At 51.2% G+C, this 16824-nt stretch overlaps 7 protein-coding genes across 7 annotated transcripts; 2 read left to right on the top strand and 5 right to left on the bottom strand.

Annotated features, from left to right (window-relative positions):
- Positions 1-413: 413 nt before the first annotated feature.
- Positions 414-4016, bottom strand: COCVIDRAFT_86322 (hypothetical protein; the record flags this gene model as incomplete). The annotated part of the gene is made up of 2 exons (XM_014706033.1): positions 414-3875; positions 3966-4016. The coding sequence occupies 2 exons, from the start codon at positions 4014-4016 to the stop codon at positions 414-416; spliced, it is 3513 nt and encodes a 1170-aa protein (XP_014561519.1).
- A 634-nt stretch (positions 4017-4650) lies between these two features.
- COCVIDRAFT_11887 (hypothetical protein) lies at positions 4651-5605 on the top strand (the record flags this gene model as incomplete). Its single annotated transcript, XM_014705947.1, has 3 exons — positions 4651-4748; positions 4804-5177; positions 5226-5605. The coding sequence occupies 3 exons, from the start codon at positions 4651-4653 to the stop codon at positions 5603-5605; spliced, it is 852 nt and encodes a 283-aa protein (XP_014561433.1).
- A 604-nt stretch (positions 5606-6209) lies between these two features.
- Positions 6210-7487, top strand: COCVIDRAFT_11886 (hypothetical protein; the record flags this gene model as incomplete). Its single annotated transcript, XM_014705946.1, has 1 exon — positions 6210-7487. The coding sequence occupies one exon, from the start codon at positions 6210-6212 to the stop codon at positions 7485-7487; it is 1278 nt and encodes a 425-aa protein (XP_014561432.1).
- Positions 7488-8478: 991 nt separating this feature from the next.
- On the bottom strand, positions 8479-8838 carry COCVIDRAFT_11885 (hypothetical protein; the record flags this gene model as incomplete). The annotated part of the gene is made up of 1 exon (XM_014705945.1): positions 8479-8838. The coding sequence occupies one exon, from the start codon at positions 8836-8838 to the stop codon at positions 8479-8481; it is 360 nt and encodes a 119-aa protein (XP_014561431.1).
- Positions 8839-11798: 2960 nt separating this feature from the next.
- COCVIDRAFT_86537 (glycoside hydrolase family 10 protein) lies at positions 11799-13066 on the bottom strand (the record flags this gene model as incomplete). The annotated part of the gene is made up of 3 exons (XM_014706032.1): positions 11799-11942; positions 12066-12526; positions 12604-13066. The coding sequence occupies 3 exons, from the start codon at positions 13064-13066 to the stop codon at positions 11799-11801; spliced, it is 1068 nt and encodes a 355-aa protein (XP_014561518.1).
- Positions 13067-13800: 734 nt separating this feature from the next.
- Positions 13801-15550, bottom strand: COCVIDRAFT_11883 (hypothetical protein; the record flags this gene model as incomplete). The annotated part of the gene is made up of 5 exons (XM_014705944.1): positions 13801-13908; positions 13961-14525; positions 14577-15087; positions 15142-15264; positions 15316-15550. 5 exons carry the CDS (start codon positions 15548-15550, stop codon positions 13801-13803), a joined length of 1542 nt encoding a protein of 513 aa, XP_014561430.1.
- A 227-nt stretch (positions 15551-15777) lies between these two features.
- COCVIDRAFT_86551 (hypothetical protein) lies at positions 15778-15930 on the bottom strand (the record flags this gene model as incomplete). Its single annotated transcript, XM_014706031.1, has 1 exon — positions 15778-15930. One exon carries the CDS (start codon positions 15928-15930, stop codon positions 15778-15780), a length of 153 nt encoding a protein of 50 aa, XP_014561517.1.
- Positions 15931-16824: the final 894 nt, after the last annotated feature.

Below are 16824 nucleotides of genomic sequence, written 5' to 3'. Positions count from 1 at the left end.
GAGAGGTGGCATGGAAAGGCGTTTTCTCATGGAAGGTGAATGCTGCGATTCACGATTTATGGCGTTTTTGGCGATGATGGCTTTAGGGGCAATACGAATTTTATCGAAGAATGAAATATATCACCTTGTGCGTATTGTCGAGCTTGCGAAGTGGATTTTGTGATGTGATTGCTGTGAGATTGTGACTCGTGGTTGAGAAAAGGGGAGCGAGTATTACTTGTTGTTAACATTTCGAAGATATCACTCCTAACAGCCAAATGGTCATTTTATCTATGTTTGCGACACATCACGACCAGAAATGTATATCGTGTCCGTTCATGCAGTTTATTTTGTTATGCCTGACATATACTTTTGACCATACTCTCCTGATACCCTGTTCCAGAGGCGAACAAAGAGGAAGGATATAAGTTTATCTACTCCCCATCCTCAAGATGAGACCATCGACCCGATGTAGGTCTAGTCGCCAGAGGCACCTCCTGCTCCGAAGCCACAGTCTTATCCTCTTCACCCACAGCCACAGACTCCGAAGCTTCGGGTGCATCCGTTGGCGTAGCACCCTCGTCCTCCCTTATAATCTCACTGCTAGAACTACTAGTCTTCTCCTTCTGCTCCTCCTCTTCCTCAGCTGCCTCCCAATCTTCAGCCACCTCAACAGGCGTCTCCTTCTTCTTTTTCTTGCTGCTCAGACTCAAGACTGCAAAGCCGCCCTTGTTGCCAAACGGCGTGCTCTTCTGCACCTGTCGGGTAGGAATACCCTTTGATGCTGCGACTTGGCTCCATCCAGATCCAGGTCCGACGTCGGATTCTTTGCGGAGAACTGTCAGAGTCGAGTCAAGGCGTGCGAGCTGGATTTTGCCAATGCTTTGCGCGTTGAGAGCTTGGGATAGCGGTGCTCGGATGGATTCGAGCATAGCTTGCATGTCGGGTTCTGGGATGCTAAGACGTGCTGCTAGAGGCGGCTTCAATGCAACTGACTCGTCCGAGAGAAATGTAATTTCCAGTTCGCAGCGGAACGATGTAGTTGCCAGTACACTCTTGATGATAGGAGCGAGTTCCTCTATAGTGAGGGCGAAGCGAGGATTGAGGATAAGGAACGCGTTGTATGGATCAGCATTCATAGTGCTGGCCTTAGGACGTGGCGTTGCAGATGAAGAGGCAGCTGAAGCCGGTGCAGGAGCAATACGCTGTTGGACCTGGCGAGTGCGTGCACATTCTGCAAGTGTTCGCATTGGTGCCATGACAAACTTCGGAGTTTTGAAAATGGCCACATGGCGATGAGGCTCTGGGTCCATACTCTCAGAATCCATGCCAAAGTCCTCTGCAAGTGAGTGTATGAAGGCGCGCTGGTTGCGAGGCATGGGCTTGAAACGGAGGCGTTTCTCCTCCGGATCAGCTGCGAAAAGTCGTAGTTGCTTTTCTTGCGTGGCTGCCCAAGTAGAATTTTGTTGATACATGTTCAACGTGGCATCGGAATAGGGGATATGGTCGTTTTGGTGGGTTGGATCGACGTTGAGAGCAAGTGCTAGAACTCGGTTTCGCTCTAAGCGTGCGCATTCGTCGTCGCACTTGAGATTCTTTTTCAGATTACCATCGCTATTCTTTGAAGCGTTACATTTGGCCTCTTGCTTGATTCTCTGGCAATCACAGGTGACGAAAATTTTGTGTGGGCAAGGCTTCTCCTCTGTACATGGATGTGGAAAATGGCATGGAGCCAAGCAAGGATGACCACAGGTGTTGAGCTCCTTTCCACAGGCCTGAGTGCAAGGCTCTTCACATTCCCCAGGTCGGTGACATTGCTTCTGGCACTTGTGTGTGCCGCACTTGAGAGTACGACCACACACCTGGCCACAGCGAACTTCGTTTAGCCAACATGGCTGATTCTTAAGAACACTCTTGCCGCACAAACATGGTTTCGTAGTCAAGAACGCACATTTGGGGCAAGCTTGGTCGTCCTGATGGCAGCTGTGGTCCAGCTGAGGATGGCCACATTCCTTGGGCCGTTCGCACTTGAATCGGCAAGGGGGTGGTTTGGTACCACACGGTAAAGGAGGCTGCAAGACAGTGCGTCCGCAATTGCAACTGAGTTCGTCGAAGATGGCATCACGACATGTTCCGCAAGGGCCTTTGTGACAAAGTTCCTGGCAACGGTGCTCAGGATTGCCGCATTTCAACTGGCGGCCACAACTGCGGGTACAAATATGCTCTGATTCAAAGTTTTCAAGGGGCCGACGAGGAACTGAGTCCAGTGGTCTCGGCTTGCGACGGTTGGATTGCCGCTCGGCAGCCTTTTTCTCGCCAGCACAGCAGCGTTCGCCACACTCGTGTCGTCCACAGTTCAACGAGACACGGCAGACGCGCATACACTGAGGAGGCTCTTCGGTTCCCTGGTGGCATATCGTCTGGGAAGACGTACGGCCGCATCTGCACGAAATGTTGACTTTCTCCAGGCATGGTCGACACTCGCCCTGATGGCAGTGTTGCCGGCATTTATGTCCGCATGCCAGCATCTGCCCACATGGTTTATCGCAGTTAGGTATCGGGTCTTCGCAGGTCTTCCGAGATTCACTTGACATGTCGCGCAGTGCAGTCTTGCCACAAGGGCAGTGGGTGACTACATCTGGAGATCGTGGACAGTGAGGTGCTTCCAGATTCTGTGGATGACACGCCTGTTCGCAAGTGTGCTTTCCACAATCAAAGGAACGACCACACCTGTTAGGGCATTGAAACGAGCCGACCCAGTTCTCTGCCGTACTAGTGCCGTCTGCAGCGACATGCAACTGGCTGCTATTCTTTTCGATTTCTCGGTCATGACACAGAATGTCCTTCTGAACCTGACCACAGTAGCAACGCGCTGGTACCCTCTCTTCACAAGCACCACAAGGACCCTCATGACACGGTCGTTCGCACCGATGCTGTCCGCAAGACATGAGTTCTCCGCAGACGCTACCACAGCTCCAACCGTGCTCGTAATCGGTATCAACGCAACGACGTGTCACTGACTTCTTGCCACAGAAGCAGTGCTGCGTAGGTCCCATCAAACTACAAGGCGGACAGGGTCCAGCGTGGCACGTCGAACCACAGGGATGTGGACAAGGCTTGGGAAGCACTCGTGGTCGTGAGCAAGACTGACCACACGAGAATGGGGGTATACCAGGTGTGGAACGAGGGTCCAGCTCCTTCTCACACCAACAGTGGAAATTCTTTGGCAAAACATCCTTTGGCAAATTGCATCCTGGACAACGCCATTGCCTCGGTGGGGGCGTCTCTCCGTCTTGGGCTTGCTGCCGCGCCGCTGCTGAGCCCTCGTTGGTTGACCATTTCTTGATGCATCCCAGGTGGAATACTGTCCAGCATGTCCTACACGACCAGACGCCCCGCGTTCGTCTCGTAATGTCCTCTGTACAGATGGCGCACTCGTAATGACCGTTGTCGATGTCCTCGTGTGTTCTAGTGGCGATATCGGGGGCCGTCGACTTTGGGGCTTGTGGTTGCTTTTGTTTCGGCGGTCGTGGCTTACGGGTAGGAATCGGTTTGCCTGGTTGAAAGGCAGGTGCGTCTGCTTGTAGCCCTTGGGGCGTCTCTGAGGACACGGATGCAGTGTCATCCTCAACAGTCAACTGTCCACCGAACTGACGGCCACCAGCAGCTATTCGCTGGGGTGGATGCTGTGAGCCACCTCTTCCGCGACCACTGCCTCGTCCTCCACGTCCACCTCTTCCACCCCGGTGTGCCGCTTCCTGTACAGAGGCAGGTACTAGCTCAAGTGCAGCGTTAGGCTGCGCATGGGCTGCTGGACCATTGCGGCCTCCTCGACCACGGCCCCTGCCGCCTCGACCGCCGCCTCTTTGTGACTGCTGTCCTGGTTGTGCCTGTTGCTGCTCTGGCTGTGCGGGTGTGTCTGTGCTGGCATTCGCATTTGTGTTTCGATTCCGTCCACCTCGTCGCCTTTGTGGTGCTCTTGGGACATTTTCTGGGGCCGACGCCGGCGGCTGGGAAGCAACTGTGGGAGTCGACATATTTTGTGGTTCAGAAGTGATTGCGCTGGTGGTTGACAGAATAGTGATCATACAAAGGCCTCGGGGCGGAAAAGAAAGAAAACTGAGTACAATAGCAAGCTCTGGTATTTGTACGGCCTGCTGAACTGGGAAAGGAAACGAACAAGAAAAAAAAGACAGCTTTTGGGGTGTAATGCCGGGGAAGTTTGCAGTGGCGAGCAGTTTATATTGCAGAAACGGCGGGCGCAGGTACGCTAGGATGGCCGTTTCGAGAAGACGCAGCCACCGAGATGAGTCAAGTCGCACTCATTCCTCGGCCAGGCCAGGCCAGGCAGCCAGGCACAACTGCGGCAGTGCGACTCTACAGTATGAACAATCGGGTGGCGCAGTCAGTGTGGATGCGCGTAGCCTTTTGTGGATGGGTGATCGAGGGCGTGTGAATAATTTATGGCGCTTGCCGAATTTCCATTGTCATTTGTTGCATGCATGGGGAGCAAGCGCGTCATAGGGCCTGGCCGCCACTGTGGCTAGTGATCAGCTGTGGCTGAAAGGTGTGGCTAGTGCCGATGCATGGCTGCCGCATCGCGTTTGAGCTTCAGTGAACATCGCGGACAAGCAACCAGACCCCATCAACCCGCCATCCCCCGATATCATCATGGTCAAGACTCTCGCCGGCGCCCTCGTCCTTGCGGCTCTGCCATCGGCCCTCGCATTCCGCAACACGTCGCCATTCTTCCTCTTCTCTACAGCCGAGTACGCCTGCCAACTTCCCGTGCATCCTCACGTCTTCAAGCTAACCACCATGCAGCTTGCTGGTCCCAAACAATGACGCCGCCATCGCTGCATCATCAGACGTCACCGCCGACGTTCTCAAAGCTCTCGAGCACTGCCCCACCAAATCCTACCTCGTTGTTGAGCAGAGGGGCGTCGCCGCTGCCGACTACGCTGATGGCCGCGCTGCACCCCAGCTGAGCAGATACATGGCTGGCAAGCATGCCGAGGTCAAATCGACTGTCGCTATCCCCGACATTGCTGGCAGCGTCGACACGAAAGCCATCACAGAGCACCTTGTGGCCAAGTGCGGAAAGGACTACGACGATGACGACGTGTGGTTCGAGAGGAAGACATTCGCGGCGCCGCCTACGTCCAAGGCGCTTCGCATCGAGCAGCTCCAATCCGATGGTTTGTTTCCACATGGCTGACATGCAGCGCCAAAACTGACCTGTGTAGATGCGACACTCGAGCAATTCATTGTCAATGACGCCAAGGCTGACGACTACACCGTCATTTACATCACCACACCTCAGACCGAGTCGCAAGCAAAGGAGTCTATCCAACAACAACAATACGAGATGGACATGCCTTTCCCAGACGCTGTCCAGATGGAACTCAAGCGCGACCTCTCCTCCCACGCTAAGCGCGCCAACTCGACCAACAACGGCCTGTTTGAGAGATACCAGTACTTCACACCCGGTATCTTCATGGGCTTTGCTGCCATCATCCCGCTCTTCCTGATCCTGCTCGTCGGAATCCGAGCCCTTACCAGTCTCGAAGTTTCGTACTTTGCCTTTAGCAAGGAGATGGGTCCTAATGCCCAGAAGAAGCAGTAGACGGTGTCAGACTCGGGAGCGAACTTGTCAGTGTATCTTGTACGATTTGTGCGTTAGTAAGCATGGGCTGCCGGCGTTTGTATGGATTTTGGATTAGTAGGGAAATACCAAGCTTGACACAACTAGTTTTTGCCTTACCCGTTGGATTTGATTGCAACCTCACAGATGTCTAAGCCGTGCATACCGTGTTTCGCCATTTACACCGTCGGACAGCATTGCGCGTCGTGCTTCCATTGCTACCACACTTGCTTATGGAGCCATACGACTTGCACAAGGGCGGGTCGTTCGGGAACTCTGAGGTAAGGATCATGTCTAGTCGGTTCCCCAACTTTGCCGAGACTTCATCCCATCCGCACCACTCACAATGACGGTGAGCACTAGTTTCAGGAAAACAACCCTATGTATGACACTGATGTATAAGTGTCGTCCCGCCTAGCGGGGTGCACTTTGGTTTTGCTTGAATTGTGACTTGGATGGCAACTAGGGCATCATCGCGTTGGCTATAACTCGATATCTCTTTGCACACCTTTATTCTTTTAGTCCTCCAGCACTCATCAATCAAGAAATTTTAATCAGGCACCTCATTATGGCTTCAGAAAAACCTATGGATATCATCATTCTGGGGGGCGGTATAGCCGGCCTAACCACTGCTCTTTCTCTCACCAAGTTCGCACCAGCTTCTCAGACACCAAACATCACCATCTACGAGATCCGACCTGAACCCGCAACTATCGGCGGTGCCGTGAACCTGACGCCAAATGCTCTTCGTCTTCTGTCACACCTAGGAGCGCTTGACGAAATCCGTGCCCAGGACTATGGCGCAGAGTGTCTTGCCGTAGAAGTCTTCGACCTATACACCAACGTAAAAATTGCCGAATCGTCTTTCAAAGGCCCCGAAGGAAAAGGATTAGGAAACCCACCCTTTACAGCACTGAGAATAACACGAGGCGAAGCCTTAAAAGGCGTCCTTGCCGCCATCGAAAAGCACTCAAACATCAAGCTCATCTGCGGAAAAAAGACCACCAAAATCGACGAAGACTCCACCAGCGTAAGCATCGAATTCGAAGACGGAGGAAATGCAAGAGCCGACATCCTAATAGGCTGCGATGGCATCCACAGCGTTACCCGCCTCAAGCATGTCGAGCCCGAGCGCAAAGCCATTTACAGCGGCATCTGCAACGCCTTTGGCTTTGCTCCCCGTCGCAAAGACCCCAGCACCGGCACCTTCGAACCCACGCATTTCAGCATCAGCGGCATGAACTTTGGGCGCCGCGGCATGCTCCTAACCTCCTTCCACGACCGCGCCCAAGAAAGCATCTATGTTGGCGCTCTCATGCAAGTACCTGAGATCGCCGACCGCAACGGCTGGAAAGCCGCGGGCGCCGATGCCCAGAAAACACGGGATGAGATGCTAGAACGCTACTCTGGGGCTGCGAATCCGCAGATTGCACATTGGATTGAGGATGCGGAGGGGTTGTTTCTTTGGCCTGTTTTCACGCTTACCAAGGGGGGGAGGTGGGCGACGGAGCGGGTTATGCTTATTGGTGACTCGGCACATGCAATGCCACCGCAGGGAGAATCGACAGGTATTGTTTTTGAAGATGGAGTGTTATTCTCGAGGTGTTTGGCAAAGTGGATGCAGACGAGACGGGAGGAGGGTGCGCCGGTTAAGGAAGCGTTTGATGCGTATGAGAGCCTGAGGCGTGCGAGGATCGATGTAGCGTTTGATGAGAGTCAGAGTGTGGTGAAGACAGTTCAGGATACGCCGTGGTTGGGGCATAAAATTAAGATGAACGTTGTACCGTGGTATCTTTGGTGGACGAGGGGGTATCGCGAGAAGCATTTTGTGGAGGATGTCACGATGTGTGATATTGGGTATTGAAGGGAATTCGTCATTAGTATTCATGTTTCCCCCCGCCTCTCTACCAACTAAACGCAACATCCGAAATCTGAAGCCAACTCAGTTGTTTAAACCAATCTTTTTTTTGATACACCGATTGTAGGAAGGAGCTTTCCAGGCCTTAGTGCCGTAGAAGCTTTTTTGTTATCTTCTCCTTACTAGGACTCCTGCACCAATTTCAGAGACAAAAATACAGTGTATCTAGCTACTTCAGTGATAACTATGTATATGCCAATACAACCCCTATTCATTCATGTTTTGAATGAGTTAAACGAGTGTTTTATGTGAGAAGTTCAATGGCTAGAGAAAATGCAGAGTTAGTGGAAACCCGAAAATTCCTATTCTGATGCTACTCGTGTGAGATGCGCAATAAAATCTCCACATAGGATTGCACATTGTTCCATCCCTTGCTTAAACACCCCTCTTCGAGTTACTATTGTTCTCCCGTCCATACCTCGCCACACCATCACTTTGACTTTCAACCTGATTGGCCTTTCTCTTGTTTTCAAGTACTCGGATCAAACATATAATCCTCTCTTCTCTTTCACTCGATTTCTCCATTTTCAACATCAGTGTCTACTCTCTTCACTGTCCGGACTTGTTCGCTATTCACTGGTCTGTATCCGCTACTGTGCCTCTCCTAACATTCTCCTGAAAATCCTCCCTTTTACGAAACACAATACAACTACTTAAATATCAAAACGCGCCAAAACAACAAAGACCAAAACTCCACAATGCGCCCCTACTTCGACGCTTCGGAGCTCCCTTCTTTCCGCACCCTATCAGCCAGCCACGAAACCCGCAGCTTCCACACCTCCACCGCCCTCCAAATAAACTGCGTCCTCGCCCTCTCCCCCACATCCTCGAAGACTCCTACAAAAAAGACCCAACCCCTCCCTCACACCAGCAATTCCTCTGCAAACTCCTCTACCTCATCTCGCCCAACTTAAACCCTCCCCCCATCTTCCGCACCTCAGATAATCTTCTCCCCAACCGCCTTCCCAAAATAATCAAAGCAATATATGCCTCCGAGAAAACTGGTCCCCATCCACTTCCACCACGCGCTGCTCCCGAAACTAACCCCGTACTTGGCCAGTTGTGTAGTAAACCACGCGGTTTCGGCTGCATGCGCAATGTACAGGAAGTAGTAGACGAAGTTTTTCGTGTAACGCAGGTACCGCGCCACTGTCGCTGGAAGGACGGTTGAGGAAGGGAGAAGGAAGGAAGGGGTGGGGAGGGCGGCGAGGACCATTACCACGCCGGCGAAGATGATTTTGTTGCGTTGGGGGGCGGGTGGGAAGATGTAGGTGTTGTTGAGAGATTTGGGGGCCATGATTTGTGTTTAGGTTCTATTGGGCGATTGTTGCGATGGTTTTTGTTGGTGATTGCTGAAGTGAAGTGAGAAAAAAAAGCTTGGCGCTGTTATTTGGTTGTTGGCGTTTTACGGTTTGAATTGGGAGTGGGAGGAGAAATTTGGTGGAGAAGGGGGTTCGGCTTGATTTACGTGTGCGGATGTTGATGGCGATATTATATTGCGGACTAAAATTGACGGGTGGATGGTGAGGTTTTCTGAGGGTGGTTTGTAATAGGGCGGGGAAGAAATTGGAGACGTAGTACTACCGAGGTTCTGGGGGTTTGCACCTGCATACGAAGCTGGACGAGGGGTTTAGATGTTTTGAGGGGGTTTAATGGCGCGGTCGATTTAGAATGATGTATTGAATTGGATCTTAGGTATAAATCTTTGGATTTTCTTTGGTGTTTTCGTTATTCTTTCGATTAATGGCATGTCTTGTTACCGGCGGCATTGAGAGATCAGCATACTGCCGGCGCTAAGTAGTGGCTGCCTCGTATAACATTCAAGTGGCGCAAGATACTTTTCGGATGATGGCCAGTAGCGATGCTGTCGGCGCCGTAGTCGAAGCTTATGAATAGTTGCATTGAGGGGCTTGCTGCTTGGTGCTTCATTGGTGGGCAAAGAAACTCAAGCCTGAAGTTCGGTGACTAGTTATCTTTTATTTGTAACGACAAGTGGAATGTCATACGACAAAGAAATACCTTGATGCGACGAGTCCTGTATGCCAATTTTGGATTATGGTGTGATCAACATGGGATATGCAATGCACCGACACGGGCTGTTCCGATGGAGCGCAGCGCTGATCCCACAGCCGTTCTCCTCCTAAAGCGTATCATCTTTTCTCCACAAGAATAAGGCATGAGGTGAAATAGAGCGGATCTTAGATGAGACATTGAGTGTTATGTAGAGAAAGCCGTCCAACGAACTACTTGCCAAAATACCTTCGAAGCCAGAAGACGTAATTCAAGAGATGTCTAAATGAGGCTTCGGCATCTATATTCCAGGACAAATCTCGAGCCAGTCAAGAGAATACAATTCTCTGGATCATAAAATCGTTGTCGCACAAGAGCAACTACCAAGAAACCACTCAAAACCACGAGTCATGTAGACTCACCGGTAGCTCGCTGAAGCAAAAAGGCTACACAACAACCCCAAGAGCCGCAACCTCTCAATAACGCTTACCGAGAAAGAAAACCAGAACCCAGCGCAACCAATAGCAGTAGTAATAGTACCAAAACTCCCTCAAGAAACCCACATCCCAGTAGTAAGTGATTGGTCTAGCCTACGCACATGCACACACTACTACCAAGTCTCCAACCCAACATGTTCAATTTCCTCATGCGGTAAATGCAGCATAACAACCATTGATTCCTGGAACGGCTGCAAACACCATACTAAGGGCCGTAAAAGGGCATGCAAGCGTAGCTAGCCAGCTCCCCAAGCGGGCGGGAAGGGGGGAAAGGGTACGACGTCATTGGTTTGCTGGGCTAGGGGGTGGAGGGGACCGGTCGGCTGCTGTGGAACGGGGGCGGCGGGCCACCATCTATGCGGCCGGCTTGGAGGGGGTTGTTGGTGCGTAAGTAGCATGTGGTGCTAACCGGAGATTGATAGAAGAAAAAATATTGACCCTTGGAAGTGCAGGTCGTGGGTCTGGTGCGAGGAGGGGGGTTGCGGTGCTAACCGCTTGCGTGTGTGGAGGTTGGGGTGGGACTGGGTTTGGATGGGGAGTTTGGTGTGAGAAGGGAGTGTTATTGGAGATGTGTGGGAAAGTTTTTTTTCTGTTGGTCTTTTCAGGTGAAGGTTTTGCTTCTTACATGCATGTACGAGAGGAGGGTAGTTGAGGCGGAGCTACGCCGAAGCGTGCAGTTACCATGTGAGTGTGTGTGTGTGCAACCTTTTTCGAAGGCATTAATACATGACGTTATGTTTTTTTTCCTTTTTCCCTTTACCAAAGCCGACTCCTTCATCTATCTCTTACAGGTCAACATGCATCCTAGTAATAAAACGGAAGGTTTACAACCATCCAACAAGACTTTACTGTAAGTTACATGTGCACAAGTACCATCCCACCCCACATATGACGGGCATAACAAAAGACACACCCTACGGCAAAGCAAGATTCCACGCACACGGCAACACTACGGGCCAAACCCACACATACCCGGTAGATACAAATGCAGATGCATGCGCCCACACCCTCTACGCCGGGCGCCTCCGCCAGCCGCCAGCCTGCGGAAAGCCATTTGCCCGGCCTGCGCGCGCCGGCACGTGCTAATCCAATGCCGCCATCACCCACACACACACACACACACACACACACAACCGGCAGCCTGCGCCCCCCCCCCACCAACGGCGAGCCCGCCCCATTAGTCTCCTGCACACAATTCACTTTAAACCACAAGTCATGCCGCTCCCCAAGCCCCCCCCCTTCAAAACAGGGAATATCCCCCCAGAGGATACGCCCTGGCTACGCGATACCCACACGGGCTAAGGGTCCGGTGTTGCGCATTGCATATCCTCCTTGCTGGCGGAGGGACCTCGCCGTACGGGCCAATGGCTGTGTGACAACGCCGAGGGTGGGTGCAGGAGAGAGGCGAGGCCAAGAGGAATACGGGGCTGTTCATGGATGATGCCTTGAGGCTCACAGCGATCGATAGGAGTTGTGCAAAATTGCTTGATGGGGAAATATTGGGGGTGATGGGAGAGAAGGTGGAGCGAGATGTTGGCGAGAAGAATTGATTCATTCGTTCACTTGGGGGGTTTTTTTTGTGTGGATTGCTTTGGAAGAGGTTATGTACATGGAGACATTGCGATTCTGAATATTTACAAGAGAAGGCAGAAGAGATGTTGCGCTTATTGTGTCACACGTTTCTGGACCCGGTCCTTTTCCAACAACACCACTGTTGCCGAATTCCACCATTTCGCAACACAACGGAGATCTAGACGGTGGTGACGTTCTTGCCGTTGAGCACGTCCAAGAAAGCCGTGTAGGCGGGCTTCTTCTGGAAGTTGTCGTTCCACAGCAAAGCCGAGCCCTCGCCGTTGAACGTGCCAGGAACCCAAGAGTACTTGTCAGCAATTCCCTAGTACTCGTCAGCATTCCAGTTTCAATCACAAAAAACTCTTCTCTTTTACTGCGCCCAGAAAAGGCGGATCCGTGTAAAAGAGAAATAGAAAGGCAGGAGGAAAAAGGGAATCAGACGTACCCAAATAGTCATGCCAATACACCTCTGCACATTAATACAGCTCTGCGCGACTCTCGCCCACGCCGCCGCTGCATCCGCAAGTTTCTGGCTGTTACTCGGGTTCTTTGATCGGATATCCAACTCGGTGTACGCAACATCGACATTCAAATCAGCGTAATCCTGCAGCACCTTGGTCAGGACCTGGACGCTGGGCGTCACGTCGCTAGCCGTGTTCGTAGGCTCAGACACCAAGTGGCCCTGCAGACCGACGCCGTCGATGCGGACGCCCCAGGACTGGATCAGCTTGACGATGCGGAGGGCGCCGGCGTGCTTGGCGGTGCCGTACTCGAGGTTGTAGTCGTTGTAGTAGAGCTTTGCAGATGGGTCGGCGGCAGCGGCCATGCGGAAGGCGATGGGCATGTATTGTTCGCCGATGAGGCGGAGGAAGACGTTGTTGCGGTTTGTGCCGTCTTCGTTGAGGGCTGCGTATGTTTGTGTGAGATTTTGTGCAGACGGTCAAAGTTGTTGGGGGTTGAAAGGGAGAAAAGATGGAAGTTACCTTCGTTGACTACATCCCAGTGAGTGCACTTGCCACGGTATCGGCCCATTACCTGCTTGATGTGGTTCTCCATCACGCTCATGAGTGTGGCGTTGTTGTTGATCTGGTTGACCCAGTTTGGGAGCTGGCTGTACCAGACCAGCGTGTGGCATCGCATTTGCTTGCCATTCTGCGTGGCAAAGTTTGCAATGGCATCGGCATTGCCCCAGTTAAATTGGTTGCGGTTGGGCTCAGTGGCATCCCACTTCATGGCGTTCTCAGGCGTGATGGAGCCGAATTCCGAGCTGCGGATGATGTTTTGCTCCGTATTGTCGTTGCGGATGGTCAATGAGGTGCCGATGTAAGAGCGGCCTCGAGCACGGAAAGCAGCATCGAGAGCGTTGGCTGTTTGCCTGACTGAAAGAGGTGTGCCAGAGGCAACACTGGCGAGCGCCAGGGCGGTGGTAAGAATTGAGAAATGCATCGTTGACTGAAACTCGGTGAAGTTCTGTCCTTTCACTTTGTGGCATCGTTTTCCTATTTATACAAACGTACTCATCACACTTGATGGTGGGCGAACTCTTGGTTCCTAGTAACTCTTCATCTACACGTTACCCGACTCGATCTGAATAACCGTCTTGTCATGAATACGAGAGTGGAGTTCCCCATATGACCGTTTTACATAACGGCGATCACAGTGCTTAGACTAGGTGTGGATACACCATGTCTCCAATCGTATTTTGCCCAGCCAGTCACCCTTATTTAGACCCATAAATCCCCAGAGTCAGGAGAATTGAGCCAACTGTAACTACTGTCTACAGCTCTTAAGATTGCCACGTATAACGCAGACCCGAAAATATAGCTGTGCTAAAGACAGGGACGCGTTCTGGTTGGCATGGAAGACGTTCGACAACTTTCTGTTATTGGTTGGGCAATTATGATTGCAGGCATTGTGTAAGTGTGAGTATATGGGGTAGTGTGTTTTGCATCGGGCAAGGCGTCACATGGGTCTTTTCGGACATATTAAAAGATGCGTCTGAAAAACAACCGATGGGCTTGGTATCCAACTCATAGTAGTGCGGGGAAAGGGCAAAGCTTTAGCCCTGGCTTTTAGCCTCTTTATCCGCTGCTATCTCGCCCAGCACCATAGCCGTACGTCTGCAAGGAACCGTTATGGAAAACAACAGCGAAAGGCTTGTTTGCAACCCTGCTAGCTTTTTACGCCTTGGATTCGGGGCAAACCATCAGGCCTTGAAGACTGGCTACACCGCCAGTAACCGTATATTTACCGAGCTGTTTGATGTCAAAGTCGAACCGGCGGATAATCTTCATCAGTTAGTATTCGTATATGTGAGGCATCATCTGCCTTGCAACGTACCTCTGGCAGCAATTTATGCGACTCCAGTATTGCCACGTCTTTACCCAGGCAAACCCGTGGTCCTGTCCCAAATGTAAATTGAACTGCTTCCATGTCGAAACTCCTTTGCTGGCTTTCTAGCCACCTCTCTGGTTTAAATTCGTTGGCGTCTTCTCCGTAGAATTCCTTGTTTCGCTGAATCGTGTACGCAAAGTTCGTAACGTCAGTACCGCCGGGCACAAAGTGGCCGTCGATGACTTTCCCACCCTTTGGAACTTCTCTGGAGAACAGGTTAACGGCTGGAGGCCCAAGACGTAGACTCTCCTTGATAATTGCTCCAAAGTACGGGAGATGCTGCTTCATCTCATCGTAACGGATTGGCGTGGAAAGAAGGCCCTTTGAATCAGCTGCTTCAATCTCTGCTTGTGCTCTTTCTAGGACCGAAGGGTTGGTGAGCATGAACTGAAGCGTCATACCCATTGCTGTGCCCGTCGTGTCAGCTCCAGCTAGGATAAGCAATGTGACATGACTGAGCTTCTGAAGTGGGGTCAATGGAGAGCCATCCGAGAAGCGAGCTTCTAGGCAGCTAATTATGCTTAGTAGGCTGCTCTATACGCAATCTTCACATACGACTTACTGTTGCAAGAAGTCTGGCTTTCCCTGGAATTTCTCCTCGGCAATCAGCTTCTCACGAGCAGCCACCTGCCTTTCTGCCTCTCCCATAAGCCAGCCCATTCCTGCCTCGTCAGCGGTAGATGGAAGAAGCAGTTTCCCCATAATAGGAAGAGGCAACAGCTTCTCTCGGAGAAACTTGAATCTTCCTGTGAAGCCGAAGATGGGAAGACCCTTGCGAAAGTTTCCAATCAATCCCCTCTCATCGCGCTGGTTTTTGATGCTGCCAAAGGGCTCCGAGAACGATATCATGCCGAGAATGTCAGCTGCAAACTCGGTCATCTTGTCGGATAAACATATGATGCTTTTGGCCTCGGCATGTTCATGCAGCTTGGTGATAAAGAGTGTAATGAGTTCGTCGAAGCGTGATTCCCATGCGTTCTTCAGCGGACCAATAGTCCACGGACCATTCGACAAAGCTTTTCGCAACGCACGATGTTCTTCGCCGTCTACAATCGAGACCAGGTTCGGGGGGCCTTCGGTACGCAAAGTTAATACGTGAATGGTGTATGGTTCACACCTACACTAACCTAGTGCTCCGGATTGATAGACTCCACCCTTGATATTCATCTGGTTATCTCGATAGATGTCTTTCATCGAAGATGGTCGGCAGAAGAGGAGCACATAAGGAGATATGCGAATAGGGTGTTCCGCTATGGTATGTTAGACCTTTGTTACCGTGTGGGACCTGGGAGTCACCTTACTTCCGTACACTTTTTCGAGATGCGCAATCCACTCGGGTTCCTTGCGAAGAATCGAGATCATGGCACCCACGATAGAGAATGAAGTCGCATACCATGGCCCATGGAACTTCGAAAGTGGATGGAGCTTTTGCATGTAGAAGATGCGCCATAGTGTTGCTGTAACCATTATCCCAAGCGATAAAAGCCCAAGGTTGAGCGGTTTTTCAGCGAACTCCGCCAACGCTAACATCGCCATGTTTGTTGAGATGTAGATATTTAGAGTTCGGAAGTGCCTTCAGGTACTATTTCGGTGTTCCTGGGGTTTCTGGGTGAGATCAAGAATCAAACGCAGCTTGAACTTATAATCTGGGTTACTCCTCACTTAAAAGGCGCACCTACTACTTACACCTGCATATTGTGATTTGTGGATATGGATATCTTTTCCCCACAAAGTGCTGATTCAGCTATGTAAGTTGTTCAGTTTCAAGGCCCGCTGCGCACATGTAGACGTCCAGTTGATAGGCCGACTCGCGTCGTACAAGGGGCCTGACATACAGCAACTTGCCAAACTTGGGGACGGAGACTTTCCAAATGGGATATTCCATGCCATCGAGATCCACTTCTGTTTGGCCACATCGGTTAGCATGTTGAACACTGCATCCACCGTCGCTGATTTGCCAGCACCTATGCAGGGATTATATGCAAGATATGTGGGAGGATTCCAAAGGTGCGCATCACGCCGGACTGGCCCGTAGCGTTGAGATGTATCCAAGGCTTGGTTCTCTGGTCAGTGAGCGCTTAGATAGCAATGCCGAACATACATGCATATGCGTATTGTCTATCCTGGTGTACGGGTATAGGATGACGACAAATGAACGAACGAAGAGGGTGTAGTAATTTGCCCTGTCAGGAAACATGTGAAGCCACCATCTCGCTGAAGGATCTCAAGGCTGACATTTTGTCGTTTGATTGGATACATCGCCATGTGAATGACTGGTTGGGACACGACTTGCTATCATGTGTTGCGATGAATCGTTCGCCAAGTCTCGTTCAGGTCTGTCAGTCTCGGGAGGCGTCCCGAGTTCTAGAGCCTATCAGTCTTTGAAGCCGAGCCGAAGTGGGTGTTGCATCATGTTTAACGCGGATTTTTGATAATAGGAGCCAGCACACTTGCCTAGCTTTCGGCCAGCCGGGCTTTCGGCTAGAAATGTGCTCAGTTATTCTTGGCTTAGGCTCGTAGGCGCTACAAACACCTCCAGCAGCCTTTGCAGCTACTCCACGTAGTTAGCTACCAATTGAATTCACTCGGTATTATTCATATGCTTGGATGTACCAATGCACTGTACGAACAAACTGATTTATCAAGAACGTCTCTGCTTCTCTCGTATCAAGCTTTCTTTTTGAATGCTGGTCTTCCAATTGCGATGCTGCAAATGGACGAACTTCCTAAAAAAAAAAGTGGAATAGCGACAGATTGTTCTCATTGCCAAGGTGCTCGACTTGCACACTACAATCACTTTTGCCCATTTT

The sequence above is a fragment of the Bipolaris victoriae genome (genome assembly GCF_000527765.1).
Source record: "Bipolaris victoriae FI3 unplaced genomic scaffold scaffold_5, whole genome shotgun sequence".
NCBI lineage: Eukaryota > Fungi > Ascomycota > Dothideomycetes > Pleosporales > Pleosporaceae > Bipolaris > Bipolaris victoriae.
This window is presented reverse-complemented; position numbering and strand designations above follow the sequence as displayed.